Genomic DNA, 27,419 nt, shown 5'->3' with positions numbered 1-27,419 from the left:
TGTGTTCTATTCAGATTCCAAGATTTTGGCTTTTAATACAATTTCCATCTATGATGAAAAGAATTAGTACACTACATCAGTGTCTCAGAGACATCTAGGATTAGCTTGACAATAGAACAAGAACCCAAGGAGTTCATGTTATTGATATTTACAACATGATGCATGATTTGCAGAATTTCCACTTGCATTTAAATCTTTCTACAGGCAGAATAAAGAAGAACATGTTATAAAATCCCCAAAGAGTGGAAGCCTACTGGGAAAGTCTCGTTTGATAGTTGGAATGCTATAAATCTCCACCCAGGAGATGATGATGTTGATGATAACAGTGAAGCCAAGATGAAATTGAAGAAAGAGAGGAAGAGGGACAGGAGAGGGGGAGGATGAACCTAATGTGCAGAACCATGCATGTGGTTTTTGTGGTTAGGCAGTACTGGATCTGAATGAATCCAAACTCAGCCACTCCTTGGGCAAGATAGTTGAATTCCTTTATCTTTAGTGTCTCTACCTGCTAGGTGGGAATAATTCTTTCAAGGTTACTGTGAAAATTGGAGGTAAATTAGGTAAAAGTAATTGAATCTAAGAACCAGCATGGAGTAAGTACTCAACAAATGCTTTGTGGAGTGAATGGCATCATTCTGCCAGATGCTGAGTGTTGTATAGATAAGCCAAAAATGTCCTGTGTATATTGGCCCTATGTTGTTTACTACTTGACAGCAGGCTGGGACCCATTTGCTCAAAAACATGCCAATGTCAAACTCAAATTTTTACATAACCAATTATTTAAAATATAAGCCCCCCAATAAAACCCCAGATTTTTAGCCTTTTAGAGCCTGCCATTTTGTATACCCTGCAAAACTGTATCCAACCTCTGTTAGCGATAGATAAGATAAAGTTGGGGGCTATAAAATACTCTAAGCCACTGGTGCCCTTTGGAGGTCTCCAAGCCAGAGACTACTGCTAAGTGACATCATCTAAACACATAGCCCCCTATCCCTCGTCCCGGGGAGTTCCCTTGCCTTCCTACCCTTCTGGGTGGTGGTCTCCTAATGTTGCCTGTGGAAGGTCTCATGCTGTGAGATTTTGGTAGCCATGCAAACCTGTCAAAGCACCACCCATATAAAACTCATTTTTTTGTGCTCCTGCCACCTCATTGTCATGTCTTTTTTCTTGTTCAACCCTGAAATCCTTCAAAGTCAGTTTCAGACTTCACAGTAGAAATGAAGTTGGGAAGGCATGAAGAAGTAAAGAGGGTGTGGAGCAAGAAATAAAATGAAGTTGATGGAGGGCTTTTGAATGATGTACTGTACCAGAGACTGTCCTAGGATGTCTAACTTAATCCTTACAGTAAGGTGGGCTTACCATCTTACTGATGAAAAATCCAAGGCTTTGAGAGCCCAAAGTAAGTCATCCAGACTCACACAGATAGGAAAATGACAGAGCAAGGATTTGAACCTAGAGTCAGTCTTCCCAAACCCCACAACCCCTTGTGTTTGACTTTTCTCTTTCAAGTAGCCTCTTCTCCTCCTCACCTGATGGACTGTGCTATTCTGTAGATGCCAACTCTGTAGTTCTCAAACGTTAGCAGCTAAAGGAGTTTTAGAGATGCATTAGCCTGAGCTGAGTCTCTATGAGACACAGGAGAGGTACATGTATTTATTTCCACTCTTGCCATTGCATGCTTGATTTCTGGCTCTTGTTGAGACTCCGTTGTCTGAAGACTGGATTTCTCCTCCCCTATCTCTCCGATTAACTTAATAAACTGGAAGAAAGCTTCAATCACATCCTTTTCTTGCTTAGAAACCATTGGAGGGCTCTGCTATCTACTAAATTAGGTAAAAACCCCTTAGGATTTCTTTCTTGGTCTTCAGCCATATACCCACCATCAACTTGACCTAGTCCCATAGAGTCCCTGACTACGTACATGTATCTGGTCTTCCAGAAAGTCACCCAATTCTCTTTCCTTCTCTCCGAGCCACTGGACGGTTAAATGAGAAAGTGCTACAAAAGACTTTGGGTAAAACTGTGAAGTTTTTAGAATTGAATTGTAAACCCCCTATTGTTTATTACTTCCTCTTGGGACTTATTTTTCAAATAGAATTTCAAGCACCATCTTGTCCATGAGGTCTTTCTTGATGTTCAGAATGCTGGTGTGGTTTGAACAAACCCACTGCTTGATTTTCACCTCATACAGCGTGTCTTGTACTGAAGCTATTTTAACACCTATTTTACTAACTTTGAAGTCTCTTTGAAGGCAAGGTCTGTGTTTAACTTATTTTTATTCCCTTTGTGGCATCTTCTTGGTACTCAGTAACTAAGGTAAAAAGAATTGAATTAAAGTGTCGATAGCATACATGGCATTTTAGTAAAGTTGCTAATTAAACTAAAAAGGCATTGAAATGTAAGAGAGGACTGGGCTTAGGCCTTGATATTTCCCTTAAGTAGCTATTAAACGTTGGCTGCTGGACCTTACTTTCCTCAAAAGCTGAATGCCAGTGCTCCTAACTGCTCTGTCTATGTCATGAGGATAGCGTGAGGACGAAATGGGATGCCATGTGTGAAAGTGGTCGGCGTGCTCTGTGGTACTGCACCCCTACACAGCATTATTAAGGGGTTCAATGTACACAAAGTATAGCTTTAGGCTTCTATCAGCAGCAAAGAGGAAGTTAAAGAAAAGGACTTGGGGGGTTAAGTGTCCAACTCTTGGTTTTGGCTCAGGTCATGATCTCAGGATCCTGGGATCGAGCCCCGCATTGGGCTCCATACTCAGTGGGGAGTCTGTTTGAGGGTTCTCTCTCTCCGTCTGCCTCTCCCCCCACTCATGCACATGCATGCACGCTCTCTCTCTCAAAAATAAATAAATCTTTAAAAAAAAGACTTGGGGTGCTGGGTGCTGGTTGTGAAGACCATCAGCCCCCCAAACTACTTCTCGATTTATCTTTGCATCTTGATTTGCTTTTGCATGGAGTTAAATTAGTGCCTCTGGAGTACAATAGTCCTGACAATTTTGCTTTTTATGCCTTGAGATTGTAGGCAGTGGCTCAATTATTCTGAGAGTTACTAGAAGTTTCATGAAAAAAATTCGACTGGCATTGAAATGTTCAGTTACAGTGGTATGCACAGGGCTGATCATGTATTTAATCCTGAAAGATAAGTTTAGATTGCATAAGTGGTTGAGGTCACAAACCCACATTGCAGAGGCTAATGGATTCTTTTCAATGCAGGAGGCGAGACCCTTTTCATCAGAATGGCACTTCTGGTAAACTACACCGATTTGGATGTGGAAGTTCACGTTCAGGACACTGTGGCTCCAGCTCACGTGCAAATGCCTCAGGGCCTAGAGGTGGTGCTGCCCCCACTGCCCGCCGGCCTCCATAGGCTCTCAGTCTCCATCAATGGGGTCAGCATTCGCTCACAAGGGTGAGGTGGATGCTTGCCATTCATTTTAGGTCTCTTTCATGGTCTAGTGATTCAGTTGAAGAATTCTGGCTTTGACTTAGGTCTTCACTTTCCCCCCTTCTTCTGAAGTTAGGTGATAAACACATGAGAATCATACAATTTGAAGACATCTTAGAGACCCTCCTGGACAATTCACTCTAAAGACCCATCCAAAGGCAATGTTTGGCTTATTAGTTGGGGAAGAGAAACTTTCTGGAACTAGGATGTCATGGCTTTTGGTTAAGGTGGGGGTGTGGTGAGCATTTATATGTGTTGGGGGTATATTCTGTGCTTTAATTAGAGTCTGTGACTAAATAAGACCTTTAATAAGATTGTGTCTGGGGCTTTGAATAAATGGCTTAAAATTGTTGCCCAAGCTGTGCTCAGATCCTCTTTGCCCCAAAGTCCCTCTGCCTAGTATTTCTCCAGAAGTTCCCTCTCCTCATTCCAGAAAGTTAGCTAAACTGTATGGGGCTGATGCCACCACATGATACTGGCCCAGGAAAATATCCCACACAACATTTTCTCCCCACTGTGTCCTTTCTTTTCTGTGAGGCAGTGCCATTCACACCTGCTCTCCATCACTGTTCCCTGTGTGTTCTTCTCTCCCCAATACCAATGTCTCTCTGTCTTGTTCCTTCCTTTCTCTCTTTCTGACTCAGTTATTTTATAACAATCTCCCCATTCTCCGCAGGGTTGATCTTCACATCCAGTATATCACAGAAGTTTTCAGCATTGAACCTTGCTGTGGGTCCCTTCTGGGTGAGTGGTTCTCATATCATTTATTCAGCAGGTCTGCTCACTGGATATTCAGGTTGTGTTCCTGGATTTGAACCAGTGAGACCAGAGATGGGACATCAGGGAGAGGAGCTTTCCTTGTGCTCTGGGAATTGAGGGGTGTACTTTGAAGGGTGTGGAAACCGGTGAGCCCCAGTGAGCTCAGGAAATTGACAAATTTTTATGACAAGATGTGCCTGGTTTTGTTTGTCTGATGAGAAGAGGTGAAACACCCAATGGATAGCACATCTCTAGAGGATATTAGAAAAATAAGGGAAGAGCATCCTATGTTATCCTTTTAGATACTGGAGGTGCAAGGAGAGAAGGAATGAGTCTGGTGTCTTCACTTTCCTCTGGGGGTGCAGATGAAGGACCCAGAAGGAGTTGGAAACACAAATGTCAATATGGGAGATATAAGGACAAGACAAAAATCTGGAAAACTATTCATTTTTAGAAAAAAATTGAAAGCTCTATATCTCCATGTGAATAATCATTGTGATAGTGTATGTAATAGCACTTTATCCTTTTTGAGTATAGTAAAATCCTTTTTAAGGTTGCTTGCCTAGACTGCAAGTTTGGTCATGATATGAGGTACCTTGCTCCAACCCCTGTTCTGAAGATGGAGCTTGCTCGTCCCTCAGCTAGAGAGACGAAATCTAGGAATATAGTAGCAGGATCACAAGCATGTTTCAATATTTCAATGGCTCTTTGAGATGTCTCAAAACACATGCACACACACGGAGGTATGCCTACATGATATATGGACTATTAGACTATCACATAGAATAATATAGAAGGTAAGTATAAGACTTCAACAAGTTGGATTTTTTTTTCAGTGTATAAGTTGAATATATACAGAACCATCTACATATACTCTACATCATAACATATAGAATAATAGGGGATAATATGTGAGATCATATGGCAAATGACAAGAAGACTAAGGAATTTGATTTTCCATTAACATAGACATTATACATATACTCTGTCTACATAATAATTATATAAAATATTATTACAGATTAACATGCCAGATAACATAGCAGTGACAAGAACACTTCCAGAAATAAGATTTTTCATTAGTGTCTACATTGACTAAAGTGGCTTCTAGGATCTATAAATATACTTGAAAATTTTGTCTGAAGTATTATAAACATCCTTCCCCTATATAACAATTTACATTGTTTTACTATTATGTGAATTTCAGCCCATCTAACTCCTGCCAAAATGATCACAAATTTAACATTGATGGGGTGAGATGAAGTTGCTGAGGTTTTGCTAACAGCCCACCTTCCATTTAAATTGCGCTGGGGTTTGCACAGGTGCTGTGAGTTCCTAGTTCTGAATATCAGCTTTTAAGTTTTGTTTTCGATGTTCATGCTTTAGGTGGAACCATCCTCAGCATCTCGGGAGTAGGATTCAGCAGGGACTGTGCTCTGGTTTGGGTGCTTGTGGGTAATCGGACCTGTGACATCGTGAACTCAACAGACACGATCATCTGGTGTGAGACCCCGCCCACTGCCCTGCTGCCTGATGCAGCCGTTCCTGCTGTCCCAGCCCCGGTGGAGGTCTGGGCTGGCAATGTGTCCTCTGCCCAAGGACCCTTACCCAGCGTGGTGGGGAAGGGCTTTACCTTCATGTATGAAGCGGCAACAACACCAGTGGTCACTGCTGTGCGAGGAGAAATGACCAGTAGCAGCCTGAAACTCTCCGTGGAAGGAAATAATCTCCCCAACTCAGTGATCCTTCTGGGGGTCTTAAACTGTGATCTGGAGACACAGTCTTTAAGGAGCAACATGAGCCTGTCTGGGTGCTCTTTTCCTCTTCACAGTTTGGAGGCGGGCATCTATCCTCTCCAAGTACGTCAAAAGCAGATGGGGTTTGCTAACATGTCTGCAGTGTCCCAACAATTTGTGATAACACCCCGGATAATGGCCATCTTGCCGACCCATGGATCTGCTTGTGGCGGGACTGTACTCACAGTGAGGGGGCTGGCTCTCAACTCTAGGAAGAGGTCAGTTCGGGTGGACCTTTCAGGTCCGTTTACTTGTGTGATTTTGAGCTTGGCGGACCAGACAGTCCTCTGCCAGATTAACAGAGTGGGTGACCACTTGCCTGATGCTTCCTTCACCCTGAACATCACAGTCCTGGTCAATGGGCTACTCGGTGAGTGTCAGGGCAATTGCACTCTTTTCTTGCAGGAAGAGACAACTCCCATCGTGGACTCCTTGACCACTAACATCAGTGGGTCTCTGACCATGGTGCTGATTAGGGGTCAGAAGTTAGACATTACAGCAGATGAGCCAATGGTGTTTGTAGATAATCACCTTCCCTGTGTTGTAACTTTCTTGAATGCAAGCCATGTGGCATGCTGGATAAGTGACTTGACCCCAGGACTCCACTATGTATCTGTTTTTCATACAAGAATTGGATATGCTTGTTTTGGCAATGTTTCCAGACACTTCTACATTTTGCCTCAAGTGTCTCATTCTTTCCCCAAGAATTTCAGCATCCATGGCGGAGGCCTCTTGACCATCGAGGGTGTAGCTCTGCGAGGAGAGAACAGCACACTAGTCTTCGTTGGCCGGCAGGCCTGCCTGACAGTGAGCCTCAGCTCCGAGCTCATCCAGTGCATTGTTCCTGCAGGAAACGGCTCTGTGGGCCTGGTCATCGAGGTAGATGGACTTTCATACCAGATGGGAATCATTGGTTACAGCAGTGCCTTCACCCCCCAGTTACTCTCTATTTCTCAGACTGATAATGTCTTAACCTTTGTGGTGGCCCGGGTCTCAGGAGCTGAGAACGTTGACATTTTTCTTGGGATGTCACCCTGTGCGGGTGTCTCTGGCAACCACACGGTTCTCCAGTGTGTGGTCAGATCCCTTCCTGCTGGGGAGTACCCAGTCAGAGGGTACGACCGCATGAGGGGCTGGGCCTCATCCGTCCTGGTCTTCACATCCACAGTCACCATTTCAGCAGTGACTGAGAACTTTGGTAAGTCAAGCAAATAAGACAGACCTCTTTTTTTATGTAAATGAATTCATAACTACTGTTACCATTCTAAAAGGTAGGAAATCAACCCCAGTCTGAAAGACAGAAGGAGAGAGAAGCCTGATTGGCCTCCTACAGTCCACGTTACCTCCTAAAACTTGTCTTTGGCATGCCCCCTGTATGAGGCTTTGTTTTTTTTTTTTAATCAAGGAATTTGTGCAGATCCCGGAAGTGTGATTTTATTTTAATTTGATTTCTTAACATGATTTAATTTGTGTCTTCCATGATTCCACCTGGAGGGGCTCATAATTTGATCATGTAAGTAGTACATAGGTGCCGTCACCTCTTTCTTAGACCTCTCTGCCAGCCGGAATTATTTAAAACTTATTAAATATCATTAACTTTTATCATTTTGGAATTATTTCACAGATGAATCCACACCCCAGCACTAAGAGGTCAGCTGCATAGTATGATTGCATTGGTTGAAATGTTTTCTCCTTTTACTATTTTTTTTAAAGATTTTATTTATTTGTCAGAGAGAGAGACAGCAAGAGAGGGAACACAAGCAGGGGGAGAGGGAGAGGGAGAAGCAGGCTTCCCGTGGAGCAGGGAGCCTGATGTGGGGCTCGATCCCAGGACCCTGGGATCATGACCTGAGCCGAAGGCAGATGCTTAATGACTGAGCCACCCGGGCACCCCTGTTTTCTCCTTTTAGATAGATATACTGAAATTTGCCTTGCCTTTTTTTCCAGTGATGGCTTTGGTTTCTGTTCAGGTAAAGCCCTACTGCACTTGAGACCACTCAAATTTGACTGTGATGCAGAAAGTACAGGGAAATTAAGGGAGCTGAATCTTTTTTTTTTTTTAAAGATTTTTATTTATTTATTTATTAGAGAGTGAGCGAGAGAGAAACAGCATGAGAGAGGAGAGGGTCAGAGGGAGAAGCAGGCTCCCCGCTGAGCTGGGAGCCCAATGTGGGATTCGATCCCAGGACCCTGGGATCATGACCTGAGCCGAAGGCAGTCGCTTAACCAACTGAGCCACCCAGGCGCCCAAGGAAGCTGAATCTTAACACCGATGAAGTGCTAGCCAAGTCAATTCTTAGAACAAATTTCTCTGGCCTCGGCTGGGTGGAATGCTATAGGGATTGGGATTTTGGTCCTGAGTGTGTTAGTAATTTAGTGGGGTACATTTCTATGGATAAAGGGGTTTGGGCTGGATGATCCCTAGGTCCCCTTCCTTCTACAATTCCATGATTTTTATGATGAGAGAGCAGGGCTATGAAATGCACCCTAAGCAAAGTGTTCTTCTTGGGTTTGTCAGGTGGGTGTAAGAACCACCGAGACTTGACCTGAGGGCAGTAGACACTGGAACTCCATCTCAGTGTGGACTAGAGGTTGCCACATCTCTGAGAGTCCAGGTGACATTTTTCTTTTTTTGGTTCTCAGACTGAAGCAAAACATGATGTTTGTTTAGAATTGTTATACTTTTACCCATCAGGGATGGGTGCTGTCCTGTGTTGCTGGTAGAAGTGTAAACTGGTACAACATTCTTTTGGAGAGAAATTTGGCAATATCCATCAAATCTAAAACCTTACTTTTCCTTTGACCTCGAAATCCCACTTCTAACAGCTTGCAACAGTTTTATGCAAATAAATGTACAATTCCTCGGCACCATTAATTATAGTGAGAGAGGAGAAATAAGAAAAGAACCAGTATGGAGCCCAATGCGGGGCTCGAACTCACGACTGTGAGATCAAGACCTGAGCCGAGATCAAGAGTCAGATGCTTAACTGACTGAGCCACCCAGGTGCCCCTAGAAAAAATTTCTTTGTATAAAAATATAGATGCTTAAAAAATTCTGGAAGGATTCACAAGAAACCAAACGTGGCTACCTCTATGGAGTGAGCTAGGTGGTTTAGTGGAACTTTTACTTTCGTTGTATACTCTTTGGTATAAAAAAATTAAGAATGATAAATAAGTGTTACTTTTCTATATAAAAATCATTACATTTTTATAGATTGTTGAATATGATTGGAATCTGACAGAACAAGGACTCCAGTCTCTGGAGGCCAGAGCTTAGTGGGAAGATGCTAAGGATACTGGAACATAAAGCCAGTTGTGTAGATTCTGGAGGGCAGAAAAAGAATGAGGCGGCAGCAAGAAAGCATGGATCTGAATTTTGAGTTAAGTAGAGAAAGAGAGATTTGCGTTTGTAATCATGAACTTATATTTTGTTTTGAAGGCTGCCTGGGTGGAAGGCTTGTGCATGTGTTTGGAGCAGGATTTTCTCCAGGGAACATCTCAGCTGCTGTGTGTGGTGCTCCCTGCCAGGTCTTGGCTAATGCTACAGAGTCAGCCTTCAGCTGCTTGGTCCTGCCCCTGGATGGTCTGTACGAATGCCACATATTTTTTTAAGGGTGTACATAAAAATGATATTCTTTGGTTAACTGCATTTTTGTGATCAATGCTGTATTGACATCCAATTTTTCTATGTGTTCTTGGGAAGAGGATTTCTCTATTCCCCATCTAAAATGTTAGATGGGACTGCCTCTTAAAATGGTTCAGAATAACTTTTGTCATATTAATGGCAATGCAAAATTATCACCCGTGCTCTTGATGGTTGTTGTATGATGATGGAGAAAGTAATTGTGAGTTCTGAATATTAGTTTTAATGACAGCCTTAGACATCATGGAGTAAACAATCTCTTGGTCTTGTTCTGAGGTGGAATTGTTGAGAACATCTGCTTATTGGAGGTACTAGTGTAGGGATTAGATCAGCAAGCTGGATATCTCTTGCGTATTTCCCTGGTGCACTCAGTTCTGGAATTCTTTTTTTTTTTTTTTTTTAAAGATTTTATTTATTTATTTGACAGCGAGAATGAGAGAGAGAGAGAGAGCATGAGAGGGGGAGGGTCAGAGGGAGAAGCAGACTCCCTGCCGAGCAGGGAGCCCGATGCGGGACTCGATCCAGGGACTCCAGGATCATGACCTGAGCCGAAGGCAGTCGCTTAACCAACTGAGCCACCCAGGCGCCCCCTGGAATTCTTATCATAGGCAAAAGAGCCAACATGAACACTATCCTCTTATTCTGTAATGCCCAGGTAGTTACCCAATAGAACACCGTGATCTCTCATTGCTTTAAGCATCACAGCTGTCATGTAAATTGGGGTACAAGAAGCTGTGTCTTTGTTAGAGAGAAAGGTACAAAGTTTTGATAGTCCCATGATGGGGCTTTCTAGTAGTGGGTAATTACCCACTGAGCTTCAGAAAAAAAGTCAAAGGGAAGAAATTGCCATTATCACTAGAGGACCAGCTTAGCCAGCTGATTAACTTGTTTGCATAATCATAGATTTTGTACCTATGTGCTTAGAAACCACTTGTACACATGCTTTCAGAATAATGCTTTAAATTATATTCCTAACTTCTGTTTGCAACTTGAATGTGGGTGAAGGATTTACGAAGTGATCAAAGCATCACTTTACCTGAGCTTAGACAAAAATTCCCCCATGGGTAATTGGTGATGGCAGTTGACATTTGATTGTCTTAGCCAAGAAGGGGAAGGAGGTGGAAGGGGGAGGGAGGGAGGGAGAGTGCGAGAGAGAGAGAGAAATGATCCTTGTTTAAAATACAAACTAGGAATGGAGTTTCCTATTATCATCATATGTATAAACAGAGCATCATAGAAGAGAGATCTATTCCACGGAAGATTCCACAATAGGAAACTTAAAGTGGAAGAGTTAGGTTTAAGCTTCTTCCCTTCTCCACTCTCCCTCTTGGGCATAGACCAGTGCTGGCACAGTGCATGCATCAGATTGATGCTTAATGAAGGAATTAATGAATTGGGAAATTGTGCAAACAGAAAACCAAGACTCCGTATTTCTAGTTTCCAATATTTAACTAATACTGCTACAGTCTTTTTAAAAGGCTGTCACACATACACAGCTTAAGTTAATTAACTTTTGAAAACTCTTTGGTATTATGTCAGGACACAGTTTTGATTCGAAGTACAAAATAAAAATCATGGAGGTTTTTGGGACAGGTAAATTGTGATATTGGAAGGTTGATAACTCATAGAAGAAGAGGTATAGAAATTGTTATATCTTAAAAGGTTCGATTTAAGTTTAGAAGAGTACTTCTCAAAATGCCTTTATGTATGTATTTATTTATTTATTTTATTATTATGTTCAATTACCCAACATATAATACATCATTAGTTTTTTTTTAAATTTTATTTTATTATGTTATGTTAATCACCATACATTATATCATTAGTTTTCCATGTAGTGTTCCATGATTCATTGTTTGTGTATAACATCCAGTGCTCCATTCAGTACGTGCCCTCTTTAATACCCATCACCAGACTAACCCATCCTCCCACCCCCCGCCCCTCTAGAACCCTCAGTTTGTTTCTCAGAGTCCATGGTCTCTCATGGTTCGTCTCTCCCTTCGATTCCCCACCTTCATTTTTCCCTTCCTATGATCTTCTTCTTCTTCTTTTTTTTTAACATATAATGTATTATTTGTTTCAGAGGTACAGGTCTGTGATTCATCAGTCTTACACAATTCACAGCGCTCACCATAGCACATACCCTCCCCAATGTCTATCACCCAGCCACCCCATCCCTCCCACCCCCCACCACTCCAGCAACCCTCAGTTTGTTTCCTGAGATTAAGAATTCCTCATATCAATGAGATCATATGGTATGTGTCTTTCTCTGATTGACTTATTTCGCTTAGCATAATACCCTCTAGTTCCAACCATGTCATTGCAAATGGCAAGATTTTGGTGTTTTTTTTTTTTTTTTTGATGGCTGCATAATATTCCATTGTGTGTGTGTGTATATATATATATGTGTGTGTGTGTATATATATATATATATACACCACATCTTCTTTATCCATTCATCTGTTGATGGACGTCTTGGTTCTTGGCTATTGTGGACATTGCTGCTATAAACGTTGGGGTGCACGTACCCCTTCAGATCACTACATTTGTATCTTTGGGGTAAATACCCAGTGGTGCAGTTGCTGGGTCGTACGGTAGCTCTATTTTCAACTTTTTGAGGAACCTCCATACGGTTTTCCAGAGTGGCTGCACCAGCTTGCATTCCCACCAACAGTGTAGGAGGGGCTCCCCTTTCTCTGCATCCTCACCAACATCTGTCGTTTCCTGACTTGTTAATTTTAGCCATTCTGACTGGTGTGAGGTGGTATCTCATGGAGGTTTTGACTTGGATTTCCCTGATGCCGAGTGATGTTGAGTACTGTTTCGTGTGTCTGTTGGCCATTTGGATGTCTTCTTTGTTTGTTTGTTTTTTTTTAAAGATTTTATTTATTTATTTATTTGAGAGAGAGAATGAGAGAGAGAGAGCATGAGAGGGGGGAGGGTCAGAGGGAGAAGCAGACTCCCCGCTGAGCAGGGAGCCCGATGTGGGACTCGATCCCGGGACTCCAGGATCATGACCTGAGCCGAAGGCAGTCGCTTAACCAACTGAGCCACCCAGGTGCCCCTGGATGTCTTCTTTGGAAAAATGTCTGTTCATGTCTTCTGCCCATTTCTTGATTGGATTATTTGTCCTTCGGGTGTTGAGTTTGATAAGTTCTTTATAGATTTTGGATACTAGCCCTTTCTCTGATATGTCATTTGCAAATATCTTCTCCCATTCTGTTGGTTGTCTTTTGGTATTGTTGACTGTTTCCTTTGCTGTGCAAAAGCTTTTTATCAAAATGCCTTGATTTTTAAAGAAGGAAAGCAGAAGCTGGAAGCTGTAACTCTGACCTTTGCCACAAGGTGTCACCAAACACCCACTGATTGTGCAAGAGCTGCTCATTCACTTGGGAAATGGATAATTGGACTTACTTTCCTCTTTCATAAAAAAAGAAAAAGTCTTCTTAAAGACTTTTAATTACGGTGTCTAAAAATGTAAAGGAACTGATGAAAGCCAACTCTATTGGTTTCTTACTTCAGACCCAGGATGGTATTCACGGATTCTGTCAACTTCCTGAGTTGGATAAAACATTTTGCATTTGTTTGTGTATTTTTTTTTTTTTTTCTAGAAAGTTGGTCTGTAATGGACACCAAATGATCAAACAGAATGTGTCTCACAAATTGTTAGAAATTACTAATAATTTCCCTACTTTCAGATAGGACTGCATATAACCAATTTAGTTAAGAATCTGTTATATTTTAAAAGGTTTTTGAAGAGGACTGTTTCACAGCAGCAACATTCAGCCGTGTTCCTCAGTTGCCATTGTCAGAGCAATTCATCCTTTTACTTAACTGATGCTCCCCACACTCCTTTTTTCAAACTTAATCAGCCTTTCAGAATGCTGACTAATCTCAGTCCTTCTAACACAGTGGTTCTCAAGGGTATTATTACTGAGAATTACATTATTATTGAGAATATCATATTATTTTTTAAAAGATTTATTTATTTATTTTAGAAAGACAGAGAGGGAGAGAGGGAGAGAGGGCAAGGTAAAGGGAGAGAAAGTCTCAAGCAGACTCCATGCTGAGCGCGGACCCTGATGTGGGGCCCAATCCCAGGACTCTGAGATCATAACCTGAGCTGAAACCAAGAGTCGGACGCTCAACAGCCTGAGCCCCCCAGGCGTCCCGAGAATATCATATTAATGTTGTTGCTGGAGCATCAGCATCAGCACCTGTGAGTTTGTTAGAAATGCAAATTTTGGGGCAACCTAATGAATCAGAAACTTTCCACTAACTAAACATTTTGGCATTTCTCTTCCGAGCCCTCTCTGAATTCCTACCTTTTTTTCCCCCTAATTTGAAGTCTCCAACTATACAGCTCCTCTGTGTAAGCCAGTTCTGGCCCCATCAGGGAGCCTCAGAAGATTGCCTGCCTTGAATCTGGCACCGGATTGGTTTTTACAACCACGTCGCTGTCTTGCTGGTTTATAATCTTACTGTTACCTACGATTATTCTGAGGATGTTTTTTTTTTTTTTTCCTTCTTTTTTTTTTTTTCCCCTGACGTGCTTGTGCACAGCTGGACATTCCTCATCTGATATTTACACGAGTTTTCTTATTTTTTTTTCCTGTGGTTTACGGCCTTCCTATTTTCATTCGGTTTTTTGTTTATTTCTGTAATTTCTCTAATTTACCAAGGTCACTTTGAATTCTGACCCACGCTCTGAGTTTTATTCCGTGGTGTGATTTTGCACACTAATGATGGTGGTGTTTCTCATTCCAGGCTGTGGATGAGGGCCTAGAACTCCAGCCTCCCTAATTATTATTTTGCTTTTCCCCTGCCCGGGTGCTGCTCATGTGTTTTCTTTCATCAGGGGGGCAGGGGCGATAAAGGTGGAGCTCTGAGGAAGTGCTTTTGCTGCTTTTGGTGTCATCTGTATTTACCTCTCTCCCCTGCTTGCGCTTCTAACCAAAGAAGGATTCTACTCTTTCATATGATGGGTTGCCAAAACATCTTGTTCACTGAAATGAAAGTACTTTGTATTTTTTTAAAAATCAGCAAAATCTTTGATGTTCATGTTTCTTGCATTTATACCTTGAGTTAGACGGCATGACTTCTTCATGGGAACTTTAATTTTTCCATAAGGCATGAAAAGCTGCAGTGATTAAGGTCACACAATTCGATTTCGTGGCAGAACCTTGGATTCTGACCCCCAGCCCTGGGTACTTTTCAGAGTCCACCTTGTCAATTTGCATCCACCTCATCACCCATAATGAGTTCATTATTTTATAGGGGTTGAGCCTATATTTGCCCTAGGGCTTACTAACTGGAAAGTCCATTCGTTTTGTCTATCCACCCAAGAGTCCTACTGTCAGCCATCTTAATTGCTGTGAATTCATCCTGAACACATTCACTGAGAACCTACTATGTGTCAGGGGCTTTGGAATGTACCAGCAACCATAATACTATTTGGATGTGATTGCACAATTATAAACCTTCTCACATGTGCTTGTCTCCTGTGCCCTTTGATGCATGCAGTACTGTGATGTAGGTAGGGCAGCTTGGGTTCAAGCCCACAGTCCTTGGTAGTATTTGTTCCATACTTGCATTGATGGGTTAACTGCAGAGGTGAAGGCTGGAGAGATTTTTCTTTCTTTTTCTTTTTTGCTTTATTAAGGTTTTCAAACAGAGCTGCTCCCCAACCATCTCATGTAGAGACTTGTTAATCTTCCTCTTAAAGGTTATTGCCAGTCTGCCTTGTTGATGCTTTTTACACTGTGTCTCATGACTGAGAAAGAAGTGGCCTAAGGGTCAAAGGGCTTCAAATAATTGCTTTTCTTCTTCATAAAAGGTTAATAGTTAAAATTATATAAAAATCAAGGACTTCGGTTAATCAAGAGAGTGAAAAGGCTCTCCAAGAACCTGGAGAAGGTATGAGTAACCATATAACCTTCTAGGATTAGTACCCAAAATATATAAAGAGCACAAAGCAATAAGAAAAAGACAAACGTTCCAGTATAAAAAAGGGCAAATGACAGAAAGAGGAATTTCACAGAAGAGGAAATATGAGTTCTGACATATAAAAAGTTGTTTGACCTAAAAAGGAATGATGCAAATGCAATTAAGGTTGGAATGGGATGCCATTGTGTTTGTCCTGGACTGGCCAAAATTAAGAGTCTGATAATCCCAAGTGCTGACGGTTATGTGGAGTAATGGAAACTCATGACTATAGTTGGTAGGCTATAGTAAAATGGCACAAACACTTTGAAAATAATATGGCACTACCTTGCAAAGTTGACCTAGTACTATCCTATGAACAAGTAATTTTCTTTAAGGCATATACCATAGAGGAAATTTAGTATGTGTTTGTAGTAGCAAAAACTGGGAAATAGCCAGAAGTCCATTGGTAAGAGAATAGATAAATATACTGTAGTAATTTCACACAATGAAGTGTTGAACATCAGTGAAAATGTATTCTCAAGTTTTATGTGATAATATGGAACTTGGTAAATCTTGGCACTTGAATGGAAAAAAGCAGGTCCAAAAATATGTCATGTATTCTATTGTATAAAATTCAAAACCAAGTAAAACTCAACAATCTCTCATTTAGGAATACGAACCCATGTGAGGACGTGATTTAAAAAATGCAAGGGGTTATTTATGAGGATGAGGAGTAAGATGATGGGCTTGACGAAGAGACAGATTCGAGAGCATCACAATTGTTTTAGACCTTATGTTAGCTTATAGAGTCATATGAGTTTTTCTTATTATGATGACTCATATTTTACAAAATTCTTCTGTATGTGTTTGTACACATCATGCATGTTTAAGAAAAGCAAACTGATAATTTTATTTTCCTATTGGTCAAGGGGCAACACATGAAATGCATTTATGTAACAGCGTCTTCTTTAGTTCTTTCTGTGGTTACTGCCTAACCTAATTGTGAGTGTTTCCCGCAGTGTCCTTGGCTTTCCTGTGTGGCCTGAAGCATGCGGAGGAGAGCTGTGAAGCCTCCAGCTGCACATACGTGCAGTGTGATTTGACTGTCACTGTGGGGACAGAGACACTGCCCCAATCATGGCCTTACCTCTACATTTGTGAAGAAAGTCCCCAATGCCTCTTTGCACCAGATCATTGGACAGAGTCAGCGTCCCCCTGGTTCTCAGGCCTTTTCATCAGGTAACCCTGTCTTCTCCCTCCCTGACCTTCCCCACAAATGCATGGCCAATGGACAGATGGAACCATCAAGAACTGCAGGCTGTGTGGACATGGCCCCCAGGGCCTACCACTCTTGTTAGAGGGACCATTCCGTTGTGGATTCCAGCCAGTCTGCATATCAAAGCATCTCCTGTCTTTTCAAGTGTTCGAGAGAACATCTGAAAAATCTGCCCAGTAAACAGCTCACTTTGTTCTTGCTTAGATTTTAATATTTATCTTCCGATCCAAAGCAACATCTGGTGAATGCCAATGGGGAAAAAGATTAGACATTATGAAAAACAGAAGGCTCTTTTCCCTTTTCCTTTTTCTTTTCTTTCCAAACAGATTCACAAGTATGAAAAAAAGTCATAGAGAAATCTAGCAGATTGCACAATGTTTATTCAAAAGAAGGGGGGATGTGCAGGCAGAATTACTGTAGATCTAGGATTTAGGAGCCATAAGCTTATGAAGATTTTTTGAACTTAAAAAACAAATCAATACCACCACTTTCCAGGTAAAACCCTCTTTTCTAAACACACTTAAGGAAAACGTGTGATCCTGTTGGTGACTCAGGACAGCCTTAATTTCCGCCAGCAGTTCTTTTCCCATGCAGTGTGAAATTTTAGTGCTGAATGTCGCCCTGCACTCTTCTTTATTTCTTATCTAGATAGAGAGGTCACACCTGGTGGTTTAATGAGGGCCTATCTTCCCATTCAAAATTAAAAATAAACAAGACTCATTACCCAGAATGAAAGAGATAACCAGCACTTTTGCTGACAGTCTGACTTTTTGATGTCCCAAGACAGCCTGTGTTTTAGGACGAATCATCACCAGAGAGAGGTTTGTGTTTAGCCAGAGGAAGAGAGGAGCCTCCTTGGCTGGTTGCTTTCTGGAAGGTGTGAAGAACCCTGTTTAGGTCATACAGGGAATGGGGTACTGGAGGGTGTACTCAGGCAGGACTGGACTTCAGAACTCACGAATGCTGGATACCAAGAAACACATGTCAGGTCCTAGCTCAGCTGAATATGAAGACTTCCCCAAATCCCCCCCAGCAATTCTCTGAAGTTCTTCTATGTTCTTCTTCTCTACTCAAGAAGTTGCTGAGGGAACAGCCTCAGACCCTATTAAAAGTGATGCCCTTCTTATTGATATCATTTGGCAATAGGCACTGATCAACTTAAAAGTCTCCATTCCCTGTGTTCTAATAATTTCACTTCTAGGATTTTAAGAAGGCAGTTAGAAAGATGTAATATTTTTGAAAAACTACATTTTTTGAAGTTTTAGGTATAATAACAAAAAATTTGGAATGAAGTATTTAGTATTAAAGGATGAATTTAAATACTAATATCCTAGGAAACCTTTAAAAATCATGATGTAGAATATTTAACTGAAGAGGGAAATGCTTACCATATGTTGGGAAGTAAAAAGGACAGGTCTCAAAATAGTGTATCGATTTAATCTTTTTTGAAAAAGATTATTTATTTATTTATTTATTTATTTATTTATTTATTTATTTATCAGAGAGAGAGCACAAGCAGGGGGAGCAACAGAGGGAGAGGGAGAAGCAGACTCCCCACTGAGCAAGGAACCTGATGCGGGACTTGATCCCGGGACCCTGGGATCATGACCTGGGCTGAAGGCAGATACTTAACCAACTGATCCACCCAGGCATCCCTGTATCGATTTAATATTAATGGTGTATATAGTACATATGTTTCTATACACATATAACAGATGATCAGAAAAAAGACTAGAAAAATGTATTCTTAAATGTTAAGTGCCTACCCTAGGTGATTGGAGTATTACTTACATTTATTCATTGAGTTTTTATGAATTTTTTTCAGTGAACATATACTAATTTAATAACCAGAAAACAAACTATAATTATACAAGTAGTATTAAAAAATTATATGCCAAATGGCTTACCTTGTTTCCTCTTAAGATTATGCTTGTGAACCTGGAGAACTACTTGCCATTATCTTTGCAAGGAACTCATTTCCATTAAATGCTTTATCCTATCCGCTTGCCAGCCACTACCTCTATGGATCTGATGTTATTTGGCAAAGGTAGATATATATCTGTGGCAAAAATATGCCCAGTTCATCCATCCATCCATCCATCTATCCATCCATCCATCCATCCATCTATCTGTCTATCCACCCATCCATCCGTCTATTCAGAATTTATCAAGTGTCTACTATGTTGTAGGTACTGTGCCAGGAGCTGGTAACTCAGTGAGGAACAAGATGGCAAAATCCCCACCTTTAAGGGTAGAGGAGGAAGCCAGACAATAAACAAGATCACATGTTGTGATAAGGGCTATAATGTGATAGAAAATCATGGGGGACTACTATATACACTGTGCTCAGGGGAGGCTGCTCTGGAAGGTCTTTTGCTGAGCTAAGGAGAAGAAGGTGTCATTATGGATGGTCAGGCGGTAGGGGTAGCAATGCAAAGGCCCCATCACATTTTATGAACTGTCAGAGGCCAGAAGGGTAGGAGTAGAGTAAGAAGGAAGGAAAGTTCTCTACTTGAGCTCCGGGAGGTATTTAAGGTCTTGGAGGCCCTAGTAAGGAGTTTAGATTCTATTCTAAGGACACACTAAGTATTTTTCCAGAGTCACACAGTCCAGCCTTGGCAGTGTCAGGACTGGAACCCAGACCCCTTGGTTGACAGTGTACTTGGCACGATGTTGTGCCTTCAGCATCAGGAATGAGAGCCTGGGCTGAAGTGTGTGGTTGAGTGAGGTTCCAGAACCACCAGAAGCAATTTCAGGCTAAGTGAGGGAGACATAAACACTGCAAATGTTTTTGATGCCTATCCTAGAGAGTGAGTGCATGATTACCTGCTTACTTTTGGATCTGATTAGACCAACTAAAAGAACCACAGATTAGGAGTCAGGAAATTTAGGTGCTAGAAGTCTCTTTTCCACCATTTGGACCAAAAATGTTTATCACATTCCCTCAAAATAAATATTTATGTGTGTGCGTGTGTGCATGCACAACTATATTATCTACATTTGTGTATGTCTATATATACACTATTTATACTTAATTCATAGGATTATTGTGGAAGAAAACACAGAATAGTAGCTATTAGGAAACTTGTAAGTTTCATAAATGTTAGTCTATTTTGATATCTTGGTGTCTTGGCTATTTTTGATGATGGACTTTTAACGAAAAATAACCTCTAATGAGATTACCAGGGAAAATACAAAACGAAATATGATCTAAAGCTTGTAAAAAAGTCTAAGCTAACAGAAAGTGGTTTTAACTCTTTCAGAGCAAGAAGAACATGATTATGGAAGACAGTGCATTGCCACTGACAAATGAGAGGGTTGTTGGGTGACTTAACCCATTTTTCTCTAGTCTTTGCAGATGAAGAGCCTAGAGAGGGCAGAGGAAGGCTCATCAACAGGGTAGAAGCTCAAGACCAGAAAAGGTTGTACAGGAAGTTGGTCACTCCTTTCCTTGAGTTCAAGTCTATATCCCAGATCATTTATATACTGAGTACAAAATACTTGCTTGTAGGATTGAGGATCATTAGTTGCTGGTAGTGAACATGAGTGGGGGCACACCACAGATAGAGGAAATGGCCAAATACTCTTTCCCTTGCCTAAAAAGGGAAAAAGGGAATTCTGGAAATTTAGACACCTAAGCTTGTGTTATCCCTGACAAAATTCTAGAATGAATTATTAATCATATGGTTTGTGAGCTTTCGGAAATAGAAGTACAGATCTTCCTTGACTTAGAACGGGGTTATGACCTGATAAACCCATTGTAAGTTGAAAATACCATAAGCTGAACATGCATTTAATATACCTAACCTACCGAACATCATAACTTAGCCTCACCTACCTTAAACATGCTCAGAACACTTACATTAGCCTACAGTTGGGCAAAATCATCTAACATGAAGCCTATTTTATAAGAAGGTGTTGAATGTCTCATGTAATTTCTTGGCTACTGTACTGAACATGAAAAACAGAATGATTGTATGGGGATAGAATGGCTATAAGCGTATCAGCTATTTATTTTCGTGATCGTGTGGCTGACTGGGAGCTGCAGCTGCCCAGCGTCACGAGAGAGGATTGTACCATATATCCCTAGTCAGGAAAAGATCCAAATTCAAAATTGGAAGTGTGGTTTCTACTAAGTGGGTATTGCTTTTACACTATCATAAAGTCAAAAAATCGTAAGTCAGATCATTGTAAGTCGAGGACTGTCTGTAGTTATCTGGGTACTGGTTCATAAGGAACATGATGGTGTGGTAAACCAACTTTATTTCCTTCCTGATATATTTATAAGTGATTTCTGGTGGAAATAGAGAGAGAGAGAGCCTCTCAAACTATTCTAACAACTCCAACCCCCACCCCCCAGGAATAAAAGGAAGGTTCTAGCTGCCAAGCCCAACATGGCCTGCTGCCAGCACCCAACTAGCTTTAAAGTCAGGTGTTTTATTTGGAAAATCCATGTGAACTTTGCCTTCTATTCAATCATGTTTCCATATTTATCTAAATATTACATTACATTTTAATTTACAAGTTAAATTACTTTGCTTTCCTTTTCTGAAACTTTGAGTACAAGTGACACTTTAGGAGTGAACATTTTATTTATCCTGTGGCTCTGTCTACCCGCTGGATCATGGCTCAGCTAAATGGATTTGTAGTTACAAGACAGGCTCCAGGTTCAAAATGCATTTGAGCAATGGATCTGTATCAGTGAGATGACATGTAATTCCCGCACTTACATTTCAACAATAATAGCGCCAACATCAGTACCACCAAAAACTGTAACTTTATTGGGCACTTACTGTGTGCCAGATTCTTTGCAAACCACTTTGTGGGCTGCATTTCATCCCACCCCCTCAACACCTATATAAAATAGGTACCCGATGATTATAACTCCATTTTATAAATGTGGAAACCAAAGCTTAGAGAGTCATGTCTTTATAACGTCCTATAGAAGGTAGATATCTGTTCAGGGATTCAAATCTAGCTGGTCTGCTTCCTAGCCAAACCTCTGCATGCTAATGCTTCTCAGAAAATCAGTTGGACAAATACAACATGGCGAAATCCTCAGGCATTGTGGCTCTGAGACTCTGAGTTTACCACCATCTTAATTTCAGCATGGGGCTACAAAGCAAGCACAGTGTTAGATGTCATGGGAAGGAGGACTCAGGTAAAAGAAGAACCACAGCCCCAGGGGCCAGCTCAAGCTATGTGTGTTCAGTTCTGGGCTGCATAGTGTTAAAATATGGACAGTCTCTAGTAGGTCTAGAGCACAGTGGGTATGGAAGCCCTGACTTGGTGAATACGATGCTGGGAATATTTTACTGTGAGGAAGAGAAGACTAAGTAGGTGTGGTAGTTCTCCTTCTTGGTATTTCTAGCAAATTGCGGGAGAAACCATTTTGACATTAATTTGAGAAGAGATGCTCTAGTTCGACACGATTTATAGTTTCTCAAGCAGTGACCTTTTGTCCTTTCCGTGGCCCTTGCTGGTCTTCCCATGGGATCTGCCTTCTTCGTGCAGATGTTCAAACAGCATCTCAAAACTCGAGAGTCCTGCTCTAGGAGACAGGACCCCTGGGTTCTAATCTTGGAGCTGCTGTACTTCTGTGTTTGGCTTTATGCAAATCTCCTGATCTCTATCTCTTTATGTTACATTTTTTATGCCTCTATCTACTTTACTGGCCCAGATGAGATCATACAAATGAAGTTGTTGAAAAGTATGAGACATCATGCATTATTGTTACTAATAATCTCTGAGTTAGTTGCAACAATGCCTAAAGCCAGGATTATTGTTGAATAAATATCACACCTGTTGGGGACTATAGCCTGCAATATCCACACTTTCGCCTCCTCTAGACAGCGTATTTTTAGACTTTCTGTAACGCCACACTGCTGTTTTTCATTTTAAATCCAGTCTGGCTTCTCTCCTTAAAGCAAGAGGACTTTTAAAGCGAGTGGCTGGTAGTGTAACTGGCACATATATCGCATCTCCTTAGTCTGGGCTGTTAAGTAAGTTTAATTAATTTACTAAGTTAATGTTCCACTGCTAGCAACAGCATCTCATTGCCATCAGCTGGGGAGAGGGAATTGAAAGCCTAAATGAGCTCATTTTTTCACAGTTGGAATTAGGGACCAGTTAGCCAGTTGTGTGTGTTTTCCAATTTCTCCATCTGCCCTGGGGGGATTCAGGCAATTCACTCCCCCAACACTAAGTGTGAGTAAGAACAGAACGAGGGAAGGGGAAAAGAAAAAAAAAGGAAAGAAAAAAAAAAAAAAAAACACCTCTGCCCAACATTTGCTTCCATTTTTGGAACTGGAAGTATTGTGTGCACATTGCTTGTTAAGTTGTGCTTTGGAAAAGCTTTTGCTAATGTTCCTAATAGATTCGGAAAAGAGAAAGGCCTCAGTGAAAGATATTTACCATGTGCATTTTCATTGCAGCATGTGCAGATAAAAGGAAAACAAATAAACAATAAAAGAATGGAAACAAAATTACAGAAATTTGCAAAATTTGACAAATGGTGGCCTGTAGTTGCCACAAGCTAATGGCTTGCAATGATTAATAAGAGTAAAAATAATTGCATTTCATTAAGATTGATGACACCCCATTTAACCTCCCCTCTCGTTTCAGCCCTAAAGTGGAAAGAGATGAAGTTCTCATCTATAATAGCTCTTGTAACATCGCCATGGAAACTGAGGCAAAGATGGAGTGTGAGACGCCTAATCAGCCAATTACCGCCAAGATTACTGAGATACGGAAGAGCCGGGGCCAGAACACTCAGGTATAATCAAATCTTTTTTACAGACTGATTCAAACAGCTCAAATTAAATTTGTAATATTGTGTACATTAAAAAAACAATTTAGCCCAAATGGCAGCGATATATAATATTAAATGCTCTCAAACTTTGGGAAGCTGGTCTAATGCACAACATCTGAATTCATAGTTAACTATGGTTAATCATATATTTTCTCAAAAACAAATGAGTGCTGCCTGGGCTCTTTTAAAGCAAATTCTGAACAGATAATCTCCTCGGTGTTTTGTCCTGCTCTCCGCGTGCATGTTTGAAAGGGGCTCTCTGTGGTTTATTTCTTCACGAAATAAATGGCCCTCAATTTAACTAGGCCCTTCTGGAAGGTTTCAAAAATCACTCAGCCATCCTCAGGTGGTGGGACAGTGATGTCTGCTGGTCCATCTGGCTCATCTGTTCTGTGGAGGGCATAGTGGAAGCTTTGGCTTTTGAGGGCATTACGTGAAAATCAGAACTGTAAAGCACTGCTGGGACTCTTTACCTTAATTTATCCATTTTGACATCATCTAAACCACTCTTCCCAGTGGCTCCCCGAAGAATGTGCTCTTCAAAGTCCCCCCTGAGAGATTCCACAGCCTCCCCAGGGAATTTTCGAGAATCGAAATCAGAGGCTGAGGGCTCTTTGGAAATATATCAGATAATCTTTTACAACTCTCTGGGCTTCTCGTGATACACAGATAAAAAATAATATTTATTGAGCACCTACTCCCTTAGGTGCCTTTTTCATTATGAAAGCCATTCTTAGTTTTCCTCTTTTTGTCTCCTTTATTTGTAACAAACATTTAGGGCGTGCCCATCATGTGCCACACACTACCCGAGATTCTCCAGTGAATGTTGCTTCATTCAGTCAAACCTTCCCAATACCAAACTATACTCCCTGGGTGGGTAGGCGTGGTTTCCTTCCTTCCTTCCTTCCTTCCTTCCTTCCTTCCTTCCTTCCTTCCTTCCTTCCTTCCTTTCTTTTTGAATAATTTCAGACTAGTGTCAAAATGTATGCAATTACAAATAATATAACTTTTTTGTTCTTCCTTAACTCTTCCCTGTCTGCCTCCTGCCCACCGCCCCCGGGGCCTCCCTGACCTCACCTCCCCGGGCTCCTCACACCCCTTCACCTTCCCTTCAGGGAAGACTGCACCAGCCTGTTACTTCTGGCTTCCTTGTGTCCCCTGAATATGCCTTTTCCTTTCAGTCCATTGCCCATTTTATCATCTCCGGGACTACAGTCCTCGGATCACAGACTCCCCCCTCGCTCCCATGCCCCTTTCTTGCAGTTGGCTCTCCGTGACATCCCAAATGTTGATCACGGGGCCGCGGGTCTGCTGAGCTGCATTGTGTATCAGTGTTGTACTGTGGAACGAGAGCTGTGGGACACCGAGCAATCTCTATGTCTTCCTGGGCCGCAGTCTCTGTCTGGGCAATGATGTGAGTTGTTGGGATGCTCATGGGAGCAATGCCAGTGAAAAGAAAGGAGAGACAGGTTGCACGGTGCTGAAGAGAGGGCTTTGGAGCTAGACTGTGGGGACTTGAACCTATCACTTGCTACCTGGCGGGCTTCAGACAAGTTACTTAACCCCTCTGTGCTTCAGTTTTCTCATCTGTAAAGTGGGGATAATAATAGTACCCACCTGATAGGATTGGTTGGATGTTGGTGTCCTGACATGTGAGCCGCTGCATCTGCCCCTCCCGCTGAGTGGATGCCCACAGTTAGCCATCCCTAGCAGTGTTCGTCCAGTAGTAGTAGTGCTAGGAAATGGTATGGCATGATTTCTCGGGGGCGCTTGCGCTTCGACCACATTGTTTTGCTTCTTAGATTTCATTTAAATTTTCATCATCTCAAAGAATAATTTTGAATTTTTTTTCCCCAGAGGCTTAATTGCCTGTCTTCTTTAAATATTTGTGCAGCATGTATTTATTGAGTTGCAGCCATTGTCAAGGTTCTCTGCCATGCTCTGAAGGAGATTAAAAAAAAAGTAACATGGAGGGGTGCCTGGGTGGCCCCGTCGTTAAGCGTCTGCCTTCGGCTCAGGTCATGGTCCCAGGGTCCTGGGATCGAGCCCCACATCGGGCTCCCTGCTCAGCGGGAAGCCTGCTTCTCCCTCTCCATCTGCCCCTTCCCCTGCTTGTTCTCTCTCTCTCAAATAAATAAAATATTTTTAAAAAATAAAAAATATATACTTTAAGTGTAAAGATGGAGATGAGGGGCACCTGAGTGGCTCAGTCATTAAGCGTCTGCCTTCGGCTCAGTTCATGGTCCCAGGGTCCCGGGATCGAGCCCCGCATCGGGCTCCCTGCTCGGCGGGGAGCCTGCTTCTCCCTCTCCCACTCCCCCTGCTTGTGTTCCCTCTCTTGCTGTGTCTCTCTCTGTCAAATAAATAAATAAAATCTTTAAAAAAAAAAAGTAACATGGAAAGAGACCCCTTTAGGGGATAATAAGGAAGCGAGACCATATAGGAAGTAGGTAAGGTTTGAAAAAGGACACATAGAGTCAATTTATCACAGCTGGAGGAGAGGTTGTACACCCTCTAGACAAGCCCCTTCATTCAAGACCTGAGTTAACTGAGGTCCTTAAAGAGAGGTGACCTGACAAAGGTCACACACCTAGTAATTTGGCATGATAGCCTGTGTGACCATCAATCACTATGGGGGAAGTAAGCCATTCAATCTTTAGGAACCAGAAGGGCATGTCTGTCAAAATCTACTAGGCCAGTGCCAGTGTCTAGGAGACCCCAGTCCTGGGATGTCTAGTTACCCTATGGATGTTGGGATGTCTGGCTTCCCAGCTCGGATGTGGGGGGGACCTGTCATTTGTGTTGGCATACACAGTTGCCTTATCTGGACATGGATCTGGGGAAAACCAGTGCTGACAGGTGCTTAACCAGGGCTAGAATTCAGGTCTCCAGCTCTAAGTACTAGGTGAGAACCTTGGAACACACGTTCCATAGAATGTTAATAAATATTTTGTGATAAAAGTGTTCCAAGGTCAAATGCATTTGTGAAAAGCTAAACAAAGTTATATATATATATATATGTATATATATATATATATTTTTTTTTTTTTAACCAAAGGACATTTGAGAACATTCCACATGTAAGAACATAATGGGAATTTCCAAGAGAGAGCTTTTGTGTGGAGTATTATCCAAACTTGTTTGTTCATGGAACACTTTATTTTCAGAATTGAGGTTCATATCTGTCCTGCTGTTCTCACTTTAGGAAATGTTGCTCATGCCATGCTCTTCCCCTACCATCAAGTGTGGGATCAGAAGTGGGAAAGATTATTTCCAGATGGGGCAGCCATCTCGGTCGGCTGAAGTAGGTGGCATTTGTATCTTGCCTTCAAGAATGGGCAGGGTTTAGGCATTCGGGGTTGCGGAGAAAAGGTGTTTCTGGTGGAGGAACCACTATGGACAAGTCACTGAGGCAAGAGCCCATGGGAATAGTGAAAAGAACATGATGTGTGTGAAGGGGACTAGTGAGTTCTAGGTTTGGGAAGGTAGGATGGGCTGGGGGTGGCAGGTTAAGGGTTTGGCCCTTGAATTCATCAGGTGACGGATCATCTTCAAGGAGGCCCCGCAGGATCACAGGTGTGCTTCAGTCACATTGATTGGTTGCTGGGTGTGGGATGCCCTGGGGAATCTAGGGGAGGCAGGATAGAGATAATTGAACTAGGAAATGATGGAGAGAATGGAGAGGACGAACACACACAGTAAACCGCACTTGATAATTTGTGTTAGACGAAGTGTTCAAAGATATGGAAAATCAAA

The 27,419-nt window shown here is 41.8% G+C and overlaps 1 protein-coding gene across 1 annotated transcript in view; it reads left to right on the top strand.

The window, feature by feature from the left end:
- The window catches only part of PKHD1 (PKHD1 ciliary IPT domain containing fibrocystin/polyductin), a 453,232-nt gene that overhangs the window by 62,790 nt on the left and 363,023 nt on the right, over nt 1–27,419 (top strand). Inside the window, exons 29-34 of the mRNA XM_064597023.1 lie at nt 3,222–3,417; nt 4,130–4,197; nt 5,599–7,206; nt 9,448–9,591; nt 16,596–16,815; nt 23,477–23,627. Coding sequence (XP_064453093.1) covers nt 3,222–3,417; nt 4,130–4,197; nt 5,599–7,206; nt 9,448–9,591; nt 16,596–16,815; nt 23,477–23,627 — 2,387 coding nt within the window. The remainder of the gene's footprint in view (nt 1–3,221; nt 3,418–4,129; nt 4,198–5,598; nt 7,207–9,447; nt 9,592–16,595; nt 16,816–23,476; nt 23,628–27,419) is intronic.

Source organism: Mirounga angustirostris, unplaced genomic scaffold, assembly GCF_029215605.1.
Source record: "Mirounga angustirostris isolate CCGP_5_RB_7025 unplaced genomic scaffold, mMirAng1.0.hap1 SCAF_8, whole genome shotgun sequence".
NCBI classification, from domain to species: Eukaryota; Metazoa; Chordata; class Mammalia; order Carnivora; family Phocidae; genus Mirounga; species Mirounga angustirostris.
Note: the sequence above shows the minus strand (reverse complement) of the source record. Positions and strands in the feature narration are given on the sequence as shown.